The sequence below is a fragment of the Moschus berezovskii genome, chromosome 4 (assembly GCF_049115385.1).
Source record: "Moschus berezovskii isolate FMDL1 chromosome 4, NW_MosBer_1.0, whole genome shotgun sequence".
NCBI classification, from domain to species: Eukaryota; Metazoa; Chordata; class Mammalia; order Artiodactyla; family Moschidae; genus Moschus; species Moschus berezovskii.
In genome coordinates, this window is record NC_142463.1 from 115,765,505 (window position 1) to 115,784,196 (window position 18,692).

The 18,692-nt window shown below is 45.0% G+C and overlaps 1 protein-coding gene across 5 annotated transcripts in view; it reads right to left on the reverse strand.

Annotated features, from left to right (window-relative positions):
- Window positions 1-1,674: 1,674 nt before the first annotated feature.
- Window positions 1,675-18,692, reverse strand: part of CD84 (CD84 molecule) — a 42,201-nt gene continuing 25,183 nt past the window's right edge. Inside the window, exons 3-8 of one of the 5 annotated variants that reach the window (XM_055403264.2) lie at window positions 8,584-8,835; window positions 8,048-8,185; window positions 7,188-7,220; window positions 5,024-5,121; window positions 4,074-4,136; window positions 1,675-2,456 (exon numbers count right to left, since the gene is read on the reverse strand). In XM_055403264.2, coding sequence (XP_055259239.2) covers window positions 2,391-2,456; window positions 4,074-4,136; window positions 5,024-5,121; window positions 7,188-7,220; window positions 8,048-8,185; window positions 8,584-8,835 — 650 coding nt within the window. In that variant the 3' untranslated portion in view covers window positions 1,675-2,390. The remainder of the gene's footprint in view (window positions 2,457-4,073; window positions 4,137-5,023; window positions 5,122-7,187; window positions 7,221-8,047; window positions 8,186-8,583; window positions 8,836-18,692) is intronic. The other 4 variants (XM_055403265.2, XM_055403266.2, XM_088835947.1 and 1 more) reach the window with 4 other exon arrangements.

The following is an 18,692-nucleotide window of genomic DNA, read 5'->3' on the forward strand; positions in this document are numbered from 1 at the left end:
GGGTGGACACAGTTTCATAATGTATATCATCATCTCCCAAGTTCCCTCTGGAGAATGACTGCTTCCTTCAATGTCTTTTGTTTTGATGTTTGGGTTTCCCTAAAATGCCAGAAATATAGCTGAGTAGTTAGAAGAAGAACTAAAGAGCCTCTTAATGAAAGTGAAAGAGGAGAGTGAAAAAGTTGGCTTAAAGCTCAAATTCATAAAACTAAGATCATGGCATCTGGTCCCATTACTTCAATGCAAATAGATGGGGAAACAGTGGAAACAGTGTCAGACTTTATTTTTTTGGGCTCCAAAATCTCTGCAGATGGTGATTACAGCCATGAAATTAAAATTCCTACTCCTTGGAATGAAAGTTATGACCAATCTAGACAGCATATTAAAAAGCAGAGACATTACTTTACCAAGAAAGGTCTGTCTAGTCAAGGCTATGGTTTTTCCAGTAGTCATGTATGGATGTGAGAGTTGGACCATAAAGAAAGCTGAGTGCAGAAGAATTGATGCTTTTGAACTGTGGTGTTGGAGAAGACTCTTGAGAGTCCCTTGGACTGCAAGGAGATCCAAGCAGTCCATCCTAAAGAAAATCAGTTCTGAGTGTTCATTGGAAGGACTGATATTTAAGCTGAAGCTCCAATACTTTGGCCACCTGATGTGAAGAGCTGACTCATATGAAAAGACCCTGCTGCTGGGAAAGATTGAGGGCGGGAGGAGAAGGGGACGACAGAGGATGAGATGGTTGGATGGCATCACCGATTTAGTGGCGATGAGTAAACTCTGGAAGTTGGTGATGGACAGGGAGGCCTGGCATGCTGTGGTCCATGGGGTCATGAAGAGTCGGACACGACTGAGCGACTGAACTGAACTGAGTTCTTTTGGAGAATGGCTTTATTGGAGATGCCTTCTTTTTCATGATGGGGCAGTTTGGAGTGTATCTTAGCTTGGTTTTGTAGAGAGACAGAACTATAGCAAATAGCTATAGAGGAACTGACTCATGTGGTTACAGAGATTGAGAAATTCTGAGGTCTGTAAGCAAGCTGAAGAGGTCTGAGTTGAAAGGCCTGAGAACCGGGAAAGCTGATGGTGGAGGTTCCAGTCCAAATTCAAGGCAGAAGACTAATGTCTCAGCTCAAAGACAGTCAGGCAGTAAGCGAGAATAGATTCTCCCTTCCGTTCCGTTCCGTCGCTCAGTCGTGTCCGACTCTTTGCGACCCCGTGGACTGTAGTGTACCAGGCTTCTCCATCCATGGGATTCTCCAGGCAAGAATACAGGAGTGGGTTACCGTTTCCTTCTCCAGGGGATCTTCCCGACCCAGGGATCGAATCCGGGTCTCCCGCATTGGAGGCAGACGCTTTAACCTCTGAGCCACCAGGGAAGCCCTAGGTTCTCCCTTACTCTGCCTCTTTTTCTGTTCCGGTTTTCAATTGATTTGGTGATGCCCACCCACACGGAGGCGAGGATTAATCTGCTTTATAAGGTCTATTAATTCAAATGCTTATCTCATCCTTCACACTCACACCCTGAATAATGTTTAACCAAATATCTGGGCAACCCATGTCCCAATCAAGTTGACACACAAAATGAACCATTACAGAGGAAAACTTAGCCAGAAAAAAATATTATGAGGTTTCTGAAGTGGAGTCTAGAGAAAAATGCCCCAGAAGTCTAGTCCCTACAGAAAGAACGTGTTCCAACACTTTATTGGAAGAGTGTGTCTGCACAGCTAAGACCCACAGCTCTGACATCTTTCCATGCCACATAGTGATATAGGGTTGGGCTGGTCCAGCCAGGTATACCCTGAACAAACGTTCCCACACAAAGGGACAAACAGAGCCTGAAATGCAGTTCACACTCTATACATCAAGTCACACACTTGAGTGAGAGGCTAGGTGCAGGGGGACTGGGTGAGGCCATGCACCCGGGTTTCTCCCATATATTGAGTGTAAACAGAGGCTCTTAAGTGCTGTGTCATGGCAGGTTACAGATGTGTAAATATTGATCCTCCACATATGGGGTTGCTGGGAAGAGTCATCCCCTCCAGTCACATACAGCTTCCAGCCATGAGCAATCTTGATTGTTTATTCCATTGTATCATAAAAATTATTTTCTCCATGTGATGCAGTGTGAAGAAGGATGGGAAGCACTGTGCCAAGGGATCTGCCTTGTTATTTGTTAGGAAGTGAGCCATCTTAGAACGGGCATGATCCATTTGTCTATTTCAGTACAAGTTATGCCCAGCAACAGAGTGTCTCCTTCTTTGCTTACATGTTGGAATCTGGTGATCTGTAATCTCTGGGTAAGATCTGGGCAGAGCAAGTCTAGGTCTGGATCATCTGCCAGTATGTGTGGTTGCAGCTCAGTTTCCATGGGGAGAATTCCATCTGGGAGCCTAGATCACAATTTCATAGCTTGAAGTCCCAAGAGGTTTGCTGTTCTGAGTGCTCGTTTTCTCCATCTGTACAAAAGGGAGAAGGGGGAAATGCTGACTTAAAGGCACTGCTCAGGAATTCCAGTCCCACAGGGAGCCTTTAGAGAGACACCTTAGATTTCCCTGGTTCTGGGGTAAACTGGGGTAGCAGGACCCTGCCCTTTGCTGAGTCCCTCACCTCTGTTTCAGTCACTCCATTTGGAAGCCCTCTTAACTCAGAAAAAACAGCAGGTGGGAATGCAGGTATCTGCATTGATTTTGATTACAGGCTTGAAGCGACATTCAGGCTCATGTGACCTGCCTTCCTTGTTCCTAGTTAAGCTTTCATTTCTCCTTTACCCCAATAACTTCACCTTGGCTTATGTAGTGGTGAGTCACTTTCACTGGTGTCATATGCTATAGCTGCTTAGAATACTGCAGACAACTCTTCCACTGGCTCATGGAGTCCTAGGTTTTAAATTACATACTAACCAAACTGGTAATTGCCAACCAACTTGTCTAGACAGTTTACTATGAGATGTCTCAATCCAGGAGTCCCTGATTAATCCCTCAAATCTACTGCTTCCTCCCACTCTGCTTCTAATCCCGGGGCAGACACGCTGGCGCCCTGCTTCTCACTTGCTTCTCCTCCCCCTTTACCCCTCCTCTCCTTTCCTCACTCATTTTCTTCCTTTTCTTCTCTCTCCTTCCATCTTTGGTCCTTGAGGAAGTCAAAGTCCTTCTGTCTTATTCTCCAGGTCACTTGGTTTATCTTCACATTCAAACTGACCTGTGCATTGAGTTCCCTTATGACCTTCCTACTTGTCCAGCTTACAGATGACTCATAGAATCAGCTTTTAATTCTTATTCATGAATTCATTTGCATTCTGTTTTGACATCCCAATATTTCCTCCTACTCATCACTTGTTATCATTATCATCCCTTTCTCCCCAGACATCCGGGTTCAAATTTATCTTTCATGGTTAGCTTCCTGCCTATTAGCTCAGCTATTAGAAACACTTCCAAAATATTTGATTCACCCAGAGACCCCAAAGCTGTCCTGATTGTGGTGGAAACAAGGACTTTCAGATAGTAACATCACCGAACCAGGTTCCCCAAACTGAAAGTCCTGTCAAAGGTGAGGATCTACCTTCTCTCTTTGCATATTTGAGAGAAGGATGCTGGGGCACAGGGAACATGAGCATCACTAGAGCACTACAAATGCTTGTACAGGTGGCACACTGTGAAGGTCTGCTGAGGGAACCAGTGGGAACTGGGATTCAACCTGTGTTCCACTTGCCTATCTGTGCATCTCGTGTGGCCCTGTGTCTGCCTGGGGCATGGCAGACCTGCTTTCCAATTTATATACTGTGAGTTAGCAATGGCCCTGGATGTTATTAGAGGCTGAAGTTTCCACGCTGCAGTTCAGAGACCTAGGTGCTCCTTCATAGAAAGGCTGGGAACAGCAATCAAGGAAGCCAGCTTATAAATGTCCTTGGACCTGAGAAGCAGAGCTGTGTGCATGTGTGGAAGGAGACCAATGCAATTAATCCTGAGATGCACAGAGTGCCAAGGGAACCAGTTTACTCCTGTTTGGTTAGATAAGATGCCAAAGAAAAGTTGGGACAGACAGGACAACAGTCATAAAAATCAGAAAGACTTTACCTTATCAGAGCACTGCACTATGGAGTAAATTGTGTTCACTGGCTCCTCCTTAGTGGGGAGCACCTGTAAAACACCCATCTTGCCCTCAGTGAGGGAGCCCAGGCAAATCTCCTGCTTCTGCCTCTGCCCATCAGCCCTCCCTGGTCCCACTTTCACTAAATGGTCTCCTCGCCCAGCTTCACCTTTGGTTCCATCCAGGTGGAGAGGATCAGGGTCAAGTTGGGGTGGGTATAGGTAGCAATTGGACAAGAACCTCAGAAGCCAAGAAGAACAGTCTGGTGGTTCAGACAGAATCTTGCTTAATCAGAATTTTAGCTTTCCATGGGCTCTACAAACCCAGATGAACTACTGGTCCAAGTACAGGGCTGGATTGACCAGGCAGACCTCAATTTCCCTGTCTCTCCTTGGAGACTTCAGGAGAGCAGACTGGTAGAAGCACAGAGGAAGGTGATACCATGCGGAAGCCTGGTTCTTGGTGGAGGTGAGGGAGGGACAGGCCGGTCAAAGGAAGGTGGGAGGGCAGGCTGTGGGGCAGAGTGGATCAGCCTGCGGAGAATAAGCTGCTGCTGCAGCCAGACCAAGAAGTCAAGTTCAGGTGGACCTCTCTCAATTTTGTGCGCTTGAAATCCCCTTAGCAACTTGCTTATTAGTCAGTGGCCACATAACAGCTCTCACCTCACATCAGAGGCTCCCCTGGTATGGGTCCCCTATAGAAGGTGCTTTACTCTTAGTGATGACATCTAACCTGGAGCCAGGCCCAATTAGAAGCATGAGGTCTCAAGTTCGGGAGGGTACGAGGGGGTGACACTTGGCCACTTTCTTGTCCTCATAGAAAGACTCAGAGGATCATTTCCCTGACATGGTATTTCTTGGTCAGGTCCCGCACCCCCAGCCTCTTGACTCCCTGTCCTGGGGGTGGTGGTGGAGACCTGCGAGTAGCACCGCCTTACCTTGGATTGGGGGATCTCATCATAGATCCTGGACTCAGCTGGCTGGGTGTTTCTTGAAACTGTGATGTATGTGTATATTGTTTTCTTCGAGGAAGCATCTGAGTCATAAACAAGCATAGAACCACAGTACATGAAAATGTGGATGAATTTTTAGAGATGACTTACTCTAACGCTCTCTTTTTCAAGTGAAGAAATGAAACCCCAAGAGGTTAAATGACTCTGGTCCTCTTGAGATGGATGTTTGAATCCTTGCTTGTCTCTCTCTTAGGGATGCCATGCAGTACAGGAGACACCTAGCTCAGGTCTCACCCAGAGCTCAGAGGGAATTCTTTTCAGTCCACAGTAGGATAAAGAGATTCTCCCCAGTCTCTGTGTGGGCACTGAAGGTAGCTTTTCCACCCAGGGTCTTCCTTAGTGTCTCCAGCATTTAGCACTGACTGCCTTGTATGGCTAGTCTTTTCACATGAGGGTCTTAGGTTTCCAACTAGACTGATTCTCTCTAGTTACACACTGTGCAGGTTTCTTCCAGTACATACCTTTCTTTCACCACCTCAAAGTTAGACATGTAGGAGGTATTCCATACACATTTGTTACTTGACTGATTGATTCAGAGTCAAATATTTGTTCAACTCGCTACCTGCCAAGCTGTGTGAGAAATTTAAGAATTCCTACTTTTAAGAATTCAGGGTTCACCTAGTGACTCAGATGGTAAAGAATCTGCCTGCAATGTGGGAACTGTGCTGGGATTAGTCATGTCTGACTCTTTGTGACCTCATGAACTATAGCCTGCCAGGCTCCTGTGTCCTTGGAATTCTCTAGGCAAAAATACCGGAGTGGGTTGCCATGCCCTTGTCCAAGGGTTCTTCCCAACCCAGGGATCAAACCCAAGTCTCCCACACTGCAAGCAGATTCTTTACCATCTGAGCCATCATGGAAGCCCAAGAATACTGGAGTGGGTAGCTTATTCCTTCTCCAGGGGATTTTCCCAACCCTGGACTACAACCGGAATCTCCTGCAATTCAGGCGGATTCTTTACCAGCTGAGCTACAAGAGGAGACCAGGGTTCAGTCTCTGGTTTGGGAAGATCTCCTGGAGAAGGGAATGGCTACCCACTCCAGTATTCTAGCCTGAAGAATTCCATGGACAGAAGAACCGGCTGGCTGCAGACCACGGGATCAAAAAAAGTCAGACACAACTGAGCGATTAATGTTTTAAGAATTCATGGACTAATAGAGGCATTTCTCCCATTGTACTGCTTTTCTTTGCTCCTAATGCAGAACATTTGAGGGTCAAGTTGTAAACAGATAGCCAGAATCCAGGGCCTTCATATTCCAAAGCACCAACATGTCTGCAGACAACAGGTCTGGGCTGAGTGCTATTATTACAGGGATCCAGTGTTTCAGAGTTTAGTCCTGTCCCAGTCCCTGCCTCAGAGTTGGTGAGTGAACCAGATTCAGTGCTCCTTCTTATTTCATCTGCAGATGAAAACATAGGCCTTCTTGCCTCCAACAAGGCTGAGGGATTGACCTGAGGAGGCTGTGTGACTTCTCTCCATTGACAGACTATTTGAGCTACAGTTCACGTTACAAACTCTTTTCCCCCAGAATGCCTCCTTCTGTGCCAAGCTCAGGTGTGCCAATTGTAAGGATAGTATCTAACGCTGAGTACTCACAATGTGCCAGGCACTGGGCCAAGTACTTTATATGTGTAATTCATTAAATCTGTTTAGTAAGTATATGCTACACATCCTGGTTTTATGTGTATTTTACAACTGAGAAAACCAAGACAGTGATGAAATAATTGGTAGCAGATAAATGGTCAAGCTGGGACCTTCAGCCCAGACTGTCTGCCAAGTACAAGCTTGGGCGTCACCACTCTGCTGTGAACTCATCTCTTCCAATCGTCATCCAGGGAAACTAGTGGTTGAGAACTTCTGTTCCGTTCCATTCAGTGGCTCAGTCGTGTCCGACTCTTTATGACCCCGTGGACTGTAGCCTACCAGGCTTCTCCGTCCATGGGATTCTCCAGGCAAGAATACTGGAGTGGGTTACCATTTCCTTCTCCAGGGGATCTTCCCGACCCAGGGATCGAACCCGGGTCTCCCTCATTGGAAGCAGACGCTTTAACCTCTGAGCCACCAGGGAAGCCCAGGTTGAGAACTTACCAGGGTTCTTACTGAAGTGCTTCAAGAAGGAACCTGAGGAATCAGACCCAAAAGAGAGTCAGGAACATGGAATCAGAGGTAGAGCCTCTCTACCTGCAGGGCTGCTATTATGATGGGTGGGAAAGGAAGATTTTGAGTGGACACAGAGTTAAGAGGAATAGGAGAGTGGACGCCCCCCCCCCCCCAGGGCCCAAGATCAGGTTTTCTGATTTTAGAATGGTTACAATTACAGAATGATCCAGAGGGACCCAAAGGGATCTAGTGACAATTAGTACTTGTCCCTCAATGACATTTCAAAGGTCACAGTTTTGGTGGACTTGGAAGTGACCTTGGAGACTTAGTCCAAATCTTATTTCACATGTGAGAACACTGAGTCAGAGAGGTAAATATATGTGTCCTATGGAGCACAGTTTGTTAATGGCAGTGCTAAACTTGAAACCAGGGGCTTTCTTTGACTTGAGGTGTCCAATTTTAATTTCTCCTACAGGAGACCTGGAGGAGGAAATGACAACCCACTCCAGTATACTTGCCTGGAGAATTTCATGGACAGAGGAGCCTGGCAGGCTACAGTCCATGGGATGGCAAAGAGTCAGACACAACTAAATGACTAACAGTTACTTACTCACTTAAACTTGGACCCAAGTTCCAGACCCATGGCATCCTGCCGATCCCAGAAACATGTTTGGAAGACCATTCAGGGTAATGTAATACAGTAATCAGGGCCGTCTTTCTGGGAGATGGTAAGATGGGGGACTGAGGATTCTAGAAAGACTAATTCCCTGGAACAAAGGACATTTCCACCCCACCTTGGATAACTGACTTTAATCCCAGGAAAAACAAAGGTACATTTCTCCATTTACCTTGTGAGAATATCATACCTTCTCCTCTCTTGCACAAAAGGAACAAAACCACTGAAGGTAGAATGATTATAAGCAGAGAAAGCACAGCCAGCCCACTCATCAGTCCAGTGCGGTGAATATGGGGGCTCATTGTGATGTCTGAAAACAGAAGATGCAATGAGACTTGACTCTCAGGAGATGGGCCAGAGAGGTTAGGCAAGCTTGTCCACATTCAAGAACACTATCCATACTAGGTGCCCTCCAGGGGAGTGCCAAAGCTACAAGGAAAACTGTACTTTCCGCTATTAAATAAGGTCAAGATCAGAAACTGAATCAGGCAGCTGAGTGGGGACTGCCTCAAAATACCTTGAAATGCCTGGCATCTCCCAGAAGGCCCTGGACTCTTCTGGGGCTTACTGGGAGGAGAAGCATTTTGGGTCCAGCCATGGCATAACGAAAGCACCTTCCTCTGGAGAACTTGGGCCAGATTCAGGCCTTGCAGCAGGTCAGAGTGAATTTTGAGACTCCGGGAGAGATGAACAGAGATGCTCGGTTACCTGCACAGAGCTGCTGGCCAGAGATGGAGTCAGAATTGTTGCTGACAGGGTTCCTCACTGTACACGTATAAGCCTCCTCTTGGTTGTCAGGGGTCTGGAAGATCTGAAGGACATTGCCCTCTTCCCGATATGGACTCCAACTGTATGTCACATTCTTTTCTTCTTTATCCACAGAGCATGTCAGTGTGACATTACAAGTGCTGTTCACAGATGTCACGAAACTCTGAGTAATTTTTGGCTTCCCAAGACGACCTGTGAGGAGAAAACACATGAGCCAGTGTTTTGACATGAGCCTGAGTATATCAGCCTGAGGGAGTCAACTATTAAATTTTCAGACATTTTCAAGAGGGTTGTTAAAAACTTACAGTGAAATACATTTCATTAATAACAAAGCTAATAAATCCTCAAAACTCATCACTTTCTAATGTTTTTGGACAATTTACTTTTTTATTTGTTTTTTTTGGCAGTGCCATGAGGGATCTTAGTTTTCCAGCCAGGGATCAAACCCATGTCCCCTGCGGTAAAAGTGCGGAGTCTTAACCATTAGACCAATAGGGAAGTCCAAATTTAATCTATGCTCTAGGAGTTATTTATATCTATCATATTTATCCCTTGTAATGATGTAAAAAGTCTTCCCAACTCTGCATGACTTAAAATCAGCCACAGTGGGAGTATTTACATCAAACGAATTGGCAAATGCTACAAACTAGGGCTTGATTTATTGCTTTCCTGATTGTCACTCCAGACTTAAGAAAGCAATGGAGGAAAGGGTTCTAAAGCAGATTAAACAAAAAAACAAAATTGAAGACTTTACATTGTGAATAGCACACGAAAAGTCAGAAATATTCTTCTAGAATTTGAGAACCATTATCCAGCTCAGCAAAGAAGTTGCTCAACATCATTGATGAACAAATGAAGTTCCAATACATGTGTCTTTACTGAATCACTTTTTTCTTATTAATAAACTTAAATTAAAATATCAACCAATATTTATGTTGATTGTGTTCATCCACTTTCATGTTGGTTCATTCATCAGTTGCAACTGCATGTTGGCGAGGGATATAAATGCTCAGCAAAAACCAGTGAAAGCATTCTGTGAGAACAACTGGCTATATGGAATTTACAATAAAGACTATTGTATATTATCACTTGTACAATTGTGTGCCACATCTCCTTTATGTCAATACAGTTAACGGTGTGTGTATACAGACACACACATCATTAAGAACTACTTGAAAATTTATCAGCGCCCCACTGTATGAAACAATCTTTGAACATTTTTGTTTGGCTCTGTTTTCTGGTGAATATGTGTTTTCTTTTTTTTTTTTCTTTTCATTTATTTTGTTTTAAAGTGCCCATGATGAAAAGTTCAAACCTCTTTAAAAGTTCATTTCAAAAAATGTTTTTACTAAAGCAATCAAAAGGTAAATGATAGAAGTTTTAGGTGTAAAGGATTACAAAAAACCAATTATATGTAAGTTGATGCAATAACTAGATCTGGAGCTGGAAGAAGTATAGGAAAGATCCTTTGCCAGGAGATAAGAAAAGGACCATATTCAAAGTTTATAAGTTTAGTTCATTCTTGGCAAATCTGCTGTGATGTGGTTTGCCCCTCCACTATTGCCATGTGAGGGAGGGAATAGAGGAAGGAACTGGCACATAACTTTCTAATTAACATAGAGTCTGTAAAAGCAGTAAATTTGGCAGTGTAGAGATAGAAACTATTTGTTTGTACTTGTGAGGATGTACAAAATGTGAAATAAGAGCTGTAAAGGCTTTGATTCCACCCTAATCAGAAACTCTGGTTCTAAGAGTCTCTTGTGCATGCTTGCATTCTTTGTGACCCTGTGGACTGTAGCCCAGCAGGTTTCTCTGTCCATGGGACTCTCCAGGCAAGAATACTGGAGTGGGTTGCCATGCCCTCTTCCAGGAAGAGTTTCTTAGAGGGGAACATTCCAGATCAGAATTAGTGATGACTTGGCAAAAAAGCTTCTAAGTAAAGTAAAGTAAAGACCTTGATTAGCTGTAACAGTGACAGATACAGATAGTGAGAAAGGAACCAAATTGTATGTTTCCTCAGAAACTTGATTAACCACAATGTTTTAAGTCTCTGCTTGTTGTTCACTTGTTTTTAGAAAGTTTTTTTTTTTTTTTTGTGAATGTTAAGGTGGTGGATTACTTTGCCAACCAAGGTCCGTCTAGTCAAGGCTATGTTTTTTCCCGTGGTCATGTATGGATGTGAGAGTTGGACTGTGAAGAAAGCTGATCGCCGAAGAATTGATGCTTTTGGACTGTGGTGCTGGAGAAGACTCTTGAGAGTCCCTCGGACTGCAAGGAGATCCAACCAGTCCATTCTAGAGGAGATCAATCCTGGGTGTTCATTGGAAGGACTGATGCTAATACTGAAGCTCCAATACTTTGGCCACCTCATGCGACGAGTTGACTTACTGGAAAAGACTCTGATGCTGGGAGGGATTAGGGGCGGGAGGAGACGGGGACGAGAGAGAATGAGATGGATGGATGGCATCACGAACTCAATGAACATGAGTTTGAGTGTACTCCGGGAACTGGTGATGGACAGGGAGGCTGGCGTGCTGTGATTCATGGGGTCGCAAAGAGTCGGACACGACTGAGCGACTGAACTGACTGACTGACTGAAGGTGGTGGATAGTGGTGAAAATAGGATTCCATCTCATTTTTCTCAGCAGGCAAACAGATGTTACTGTTAGGTAGTTAGAATAGGAAAGAGAAGTCCAAAATGGTGGTGGCTAAAAGACAAAGAAAGGAAAAAGCCCACAAATATGGAGCAAAAGAAAATCTGAGGACCAGACTGAGAACCTCAGGTGAAACAGCTTTCTGGGTTAGCCCAATTTACATAGGGCAGGCTCAGGGGGAGGAGACAAAACATATTAAAAGAGGAGCCAAGATTGAGCCTCTCCCCTTTTGGGTCAGCCTGCCCTCATGCCTCGAGGGTGTACTATCTTTTGTTTGCCAAATAAAACTGAGCTGTAAACGAGCTATAACACTGGTCCACCATTTCGAATCTTTGTTGCAGTGAGACAGAATTGAGGAAATTACACACTCCCCTGACGACATATCTGGTGCCATAATTCGTTGTAAACTAGCTGAAAGAACATCAGCTCAGTCCCAGTGAGGCAGAGACCAAGCACAGCAAAAGCCCAACTTGGCAAAAGTTCACGTGGTAGAAGCTGAATGCCAAGGATTGTTGTATGCCCTAAAAGTGAGCCTACTAGGCAGATGGTGTTAGGCACAGACAACCAAGAGAAGGAAGCCTCCTGTGAAGGCTCACCTCCGATGGCTCCCAAGTTGCCTGGTGCCCTTTCCTTGTATCCAAATGTGCCTCCATATCCGGGAGCACCCCCTCCACAGAAGCTAACTCAAGTATGTCCCTTAGTTGAAACTGGAGGAGAATGTGGACCAACCTTGGTCTATAAGTTCTTCTCCCACTTAGAACTAAGACAGATAAAACAAGACCTGGGAAGTTATCCAGATGACCCAGGCAAATGTATAGATACATTCCAACACATTACCTTGGCCTTTGACTTGATGTGGAAGGACATGGTCATATTGAGTCAAACTTTATCTGGCCCTGAGCATGCTAGGGTCATAAAGGAAGCCTGAGGGTATGTTACAGGGCTTCAACAAGTCAAGCAATAAGTATCCAGTGGGGGAAACTGCAGTCCCCTCCTCAGATCCTAACTGAAAATATAATGACCCTGAGCACATCTGGGAAAGAGATCATTTTCTGATCTGTGTAAAGGCAGGACTAAAAGCAGTCCAGTAAAAAGTAATCAACTATGCCTGGGTCTCAGCAATAACTCAGCATCCCAACGAGAACCCCACTGCCTTTTTGGAAAGGCTAAAAGAGGCCCTTCAAAAATTTACCAATCTGGACTTAGACTCTTACAAGGAACAGGTGATTTTTCTGTACCTGTCCCAACGTGCCTCAGATATTAGGATAAAGTTACAACAGCTACAGCAGCAGGACCCTTCTGCTTCTTTAGATGGGATGGTCCAGACAGCCACCAGTACCTTTTATAACAGAGAACACGGGAGGGATGCCAAGGCCCAGAAAAGGGAGAAAAGGAAAGAGACAAGGCATACCCAGATGCTGGCCGTCCTCCAGGGAAACACTATGGCAAACCCTGAGTCCTTGAAGGACAAGGCACAAGGCAAATGCCTAATCTGTAGACAGGTGAGACATTGGACCAAAGAGTGTCCAAACCATGACAAGTCTCCTAAATGGCTTGCTACAAATGCCATCTATTGGGACACTGGGTGGCACTCTGCCCTCGGGACCCAAGAGCCTCAAGGTCAAGTGCCAAGCCTTCCCTCACGATGGTTCAATAGGACTGAAGTGGTCCACTCCAGCCAGCCTGCCTGTCACAGATAATCATCATGGGGCTGGAGCCAAGGGTGCAACTGGATGTGGCAGGTAGGTCTGAGAATTTCTTGGTTGACACAGGGGCTAACTACTCTGCCCTGACCTCCTATTCTGGAGGCTTCTCCTCCCAAACCTTTACCATTTTGGGTGCCACAGGAAAAACAATTACAAAAAGATTCACCTGAGCACTTCTTTGTTGCTGGGTTGGACAAATATTTTCCCACCAGTTCTGGTGTTCCCTGAGTGTCCTACTCGCTTATTGGTAAGAGATAAACTCACTAAACTGGGGACCACCCTTGTAATGTGAAGCTTTTCTACAGCTTCTGGTTACTACTGAGGAACCCAATATACCCTCTCCAACAGGGAGGGACCAAAAACTATGGGAGGACAAAATTAACCCCCAGGTGTGGAACAAGGGGGCTCTTGTACAAGCCCACCAAGCTGAACTGGTCATCATTGTCCTCCGAGATCCCACTTGGCTTCCAAACTGGAAACAATACCCCCTCAGAAGAGAAGCTTGGGAAGGACTAGGGTCTCTAAGAAAATTCCTTGCCTGTGGGCTATTGATCCTCACCAATTCACCATGTAACACCCCAATCCTCCCTGTAAAGAAAAAGGATGGGACCCGGTGAATGGTTCAAGATCTCTGGATCATAAATGAAGCTGTAGTCCCCCTCTATCCCACAGTACCCAATCCTTATACAATCTTGGGAGAAATCCTGCCCAGTGCCAAGTGGTTTACAGTCCTGGATCTTAAAGATGTATTCTTTTGCATATCACTGATTAAAGAATCCCAATATCTTTTTGCCTTTGAGTGGGAGGCTCCAGGAGAAAAACACCAACAGATGACTTGGACAGTATTACCTCAGGGGTTCAGAGATAGCCCCCACCTGTTTGAGCAAGCTCTTAGCCTGGATCTCCTAGATCTGATTCTGGGACCTTTGGGAAAATATTACAATATGTAGAGGACCTACTATCTGCTCTTCAGATGAGAAAAATGTCCAACAACATGCAATTCAGATTCTAAACTTTTGGCAGAGAGAGGATATAAAGTCTCCTGTGCTGAGGCACAGATGGTTGAGACAAAGGTCACCTACCTGTGAGTTCAGATTACACATGGATCTAGGAGGCTGTCCTCTGATCAAGTGCAAGGAATCCTCCATTTGCCCTCCCCCATGACTCAAAAACAATTGTGAGCTTTCCTGAGGCTAACCGGGTATTGTAGAATTTGGATACCCAACTGTGGTCTAATTGCCCAGCCCTTGAAGGGACGAGATTATTTAATCCCATCGATGTGGGGAATTCCTCAAAAGGAGGCAGAGGATACACTAAAACAAGCCTTAAATCAAGGACAGCCTTGAGATTGCCAGACCCAGAGAAAGCATTCCACCTATATGTGCATGAAAACGAAGGAATAGCCTTGGGAGTGTTAACTCAAAGGTTGGGACCTGAGCCCCAGCCTGTAGCTAACTTATCCAAGAGGCTCGACCCAACTGCCCAAGGCTGGCCTCCCTGCCTTCGAAATCTTGCTGCTATTGCAGTCCTGATAGAAGATGCTTTAAAACTCTCTTTTGGGGGCAAACTAACTACTTTTACCAGCCACCTTGTGAAACAACTCCTGATGGGAGAGGCCATTTATTTATGATAAATTTATCACATTATTCTGATCAAAGGATCCTCAGATATCAAGTAGTGTTGATGGAAAATCCAGGCCTGAGTATATCCCCTTGTGAGGTTCTTAACCCAGCTACCCTCCTGCCTACCCCGAAGGGCTCTCTCCCCTTTCACTCTTGCCTAGAAACTTTGGATCATTGGATAAAACCCTGAGAAGGATTGTCAGAAGATCTTCTAACCAATCCTGAGGAAATCTGGTACACTGATGGAAGCAGCTTTGTCTTGGATGGAAAAAGAAGAGCTGGATATGCAGTAGTCTCCAATTTTGAGACCACAGAGGCTAAACCTTTTCCACCAGGTACTTCAGCCCAATTGGCTGAGCCTGTAGCCCTGACTAGAGCTTTAGAGCTGGAAAAGGAAAAACAGTAGCCATTCACACTGACTCCAAGTATGCCTTTCTGGTGCTACATGCACATGCTGCTATTTGGAAAGAGGCCACTTGACCACTCGAGGGTCCCCAATCAAATATGGTGATCAAATCCTTAGGCTCTTGGAAGCAGTCCATCTGCCCACTGAGGTTTCTGTCTCCCATTGTAAAGGACACCAAAAAGGGAGCACAGAAGTGGCACGAGGGAACCAAGCAGATGATCAGGCAGCTAAGAGAGAAGCATTACAAAACAGTGATGTAATAGGTGACCTTAGTTCCACAGAGTAATTTGCCAGAAATTCTTTCATATACTGAAGGTTAGACTCTTAAAGCTAAGAGTGAGGGTTTTCAAGAAGATCATATGGGGTGGTTCCAAAAAGAGGGGTTCCTTTTTCTGCCTGGGAACCTACAATGGAAGTTGGTTAACTCCTTACACACCACCACTCATTTAGGGGAGAAGGCCCTCCAAGATTACTAGAAAGGCCCTTCAGAGGAACAGGTCTCCAAACGACTATAAGGCAAGTGGCCTTCTCTTGTCCCATTTGCCAATTAAACAATCCCCAAGAAGCTCAAAAGATGATGCTGTGAAAGTGCTGCACTCAATATGCCAGCAAATTTGAAAAACATAGCAGTGGCCACAGAACTGGAAAAGATCAATTTTCATTCCAATCCCAAAGAAAGGCAATGCCAAAGAATGCTCAAATTACCGCACAATTGCACTCATCTCACACGCTAGTAAAGTCATGCTCAAAATTCTCCAAGCCAGGCTTCAGCAATACGTGAACTGTGAGCTTCCAGATGTTCAAGTTGGTTTTAGAAAAGGCAGAGGAACCAGAGATCAAATTGCCAACATGTGCTGGATTATAAAAAAAGCAAAAGAGTTCCAGAAAATCATCTGTTTCAGCTTTATTGATTATGCCAAAGCCTTTGACTGTGTGGATCACAATAAACTGGAAAATTCTGAAAGAGATGGGAATACCAGACCATCTGACCTGCCTCTTAAGAAACCTATATGCAGGTCAGGAAGCAACAGTTAGAACTGGACATGGAACAACAGACTGGTTCCAAACAGGAAAAGGAGTACGTCAAGGCTGTATATTGTTACCCTGCTTATTTAACTTATATGCAGAGTACATCATGAGAAATGCTGGGCTGGAAGAAGCACAAGCTGGAATCAAGATTGCTGGGAGAAATATCAATAACCTCAGATATGCAGATGACACCACCCTTATGGCAGAAAGTGAAGAGGAACTCAAAAGCATTTTGGTGAAAGTGAAAGAGGAGAGTGAAAAAGTTGGCTTGAAACTCAACATTCAGGAAATGAAGATCATGGCATCTGGTCCCATCACTTCATGGGAAATAGATGGGGAAACAGTGGAAACAGTGTCAAACTTTATTTTGGGGGGCTCCCAAATCACTGCAGATGCTGATTGCAGCCATGAAATTAAAAGACGCTTACTCCTTGGAAGGAAAGTTATGACTAACCTAGACAGCATATTAAAAAGCAGAGACATTACTTTGCCAACCAAGGTCCGTCTAGTCAAGGCAATGGTTTTTCCCGTGGTCATGTATGGATGTGAGAGTTGGACTGTGAAGAAAGCTAATCACCGAAGAATTGATGCTTTTGAACTGTGGTGCTGGAGAAGACTCTTGAGAGTCCCTTGGACTGCAAGGAGATCCAACCAGTCCATCCTCAAGGAGATCAGTCCTGGGTGTTCATTGGAAGGACCGATACTGAGGCTGAAACTCCAATACTTTGGCCACCTCATGTGAAGAGCTGACTCATTGGAAAAGACTCTGATGCTGGGAGGGATTAGGGGCAGGAGGAGAAGGGGATGACAGAGGATGAGATGTCTGGATGGCATCACCGATTCGATGCACATGAGTTTGGGTGAACTCCGGGAGTTGGTGATGGAAAGGGAGGCCTGGCATGCTGCGATTCATGGGTTTAGAAAGAGTCGGACACGACTGAGCAACTGAACTGAACTGAACTGAAGAAGCTTGAAGACCCCAGCTGGCCCAGCCTGTCCAACGGTGTGGGACCTACCCAGGGAAGGACTGGCAGATGGACTTCACCCAGATGCCAGTTTCTCAAGGGTATAAATACCCTACTAGTCATGATAGATACATTCACAGGATGGATTGAAGGTTTTCCCACCTGGACTGAGAAGGACAAGGAGATGGTAAAAAAAACTGCTCCATGAAATTGTTCTGAGAATTGGCTTGCCCAAGTCATCACAAAGTAACAGTGGGACATCATTTACTTCTAAGGTCACCCAAGGGGTCTCTAAAGCTTTGGGCGTTACTTATTATCTTCGTTGTGCCTAGAGGCCTCAGTCTTCAGGAAAAGTAGAAAGAGCCAACCAATTCTTAAAATCAGTGATAAAAAAGATAACCCAGGAGATCTCCCTGGGGTGGAAGGAGGCTTTACCAATAGCTCTCTACCCATATTGGCCCTAAGGAACAGGTTGGTCTTAGTCCTTATGAGATACTATACGTGAGAACTTTTGTTTATGTCAGTGACTTCTTCCTAGGTCCAGAGGCTCAGACCCTCCAGTCTTACAACATGGCCATTGGGCAATTCCCACAAAACATACACTTATGGGGTGTCAACCAGGACCCAAAAGATTCTAAAGAGCCACCACTATATGCTCCATGGACTCAAGTCCTAATTAAAGACTGGAAATATGGGTCCCCAAAGGCTCAACTCCAGCCCACATGGAAGGGCCCCTGCCCTGTAATACTGTCTACACCCACAGCAGTCAAGTTTCCAGGATACAACTCCTGGATTCACTACTCATGAGTCAAACCATGGAAGAAAACAGAAGAGGACACTCAATACACCTGTGAACCCCTGGGAGATCTCAGAAAACTGTTCAGGACTACAAATGAGTGCCATTCTAATGAACACCCCCAAAATTAAGTTTCTGGGGATAAGATTTCTCAGGACAGCTCTTAAGAGCCAACACAGCCTGGCAGGGGTTATACTCCAAAACAGACAGGAGATAGATCTCCTGATCCCTGGACAAGGAGGGACTTGAGCCATCTTGAATGAAATGTGTTGTTTCTGGGTAAATACCTCAAGCCAAGTTAAAGAAAGTATCACAGTATTCAAGAAAAACATTCAGATCCTATGGGATCTCAAAGAACGATCTGGAGAGTTCTTGGGGTGGCTACAATCTCTCCTTGGGGATCCTTCTCCTGGTGAGGGAGGATTTGGAATTGACTAATGCCCCTAATAATCCCTGCTATCACCATTTGATGCTGCTGATGATTGCTCTATGTAGTATCAATTGTCTAACCCATTTTATCTCTGCCCAGGTCAACAAAATACAACATGCAGTGCCAGTTCAATAAGGATATATAAAACTACAGCCGACCATGGGAAATATCACTCACCATTAGATGGACACTGCTATAAGGACTCTGAAGATTAAGATAAGCAAGAGAGGGAGGCTCAATGTTCCTTGCTGTCCCAGCTCAGCAGGAAGTAGCCAGAGAGACCTCAACACCCTTAGTTGCCAAAGAATTGCGCCTCCCACCTCTTGAGGGGGGAATGTTAGGCAGTTAGAATAGGAAAAAGGAGTCCAAAAATGGTGGTAGCTAAAAGACAAAGAAAGGGAAAAGCCCACAAAAATGGAACAAAATAAAATCTGAGAACTG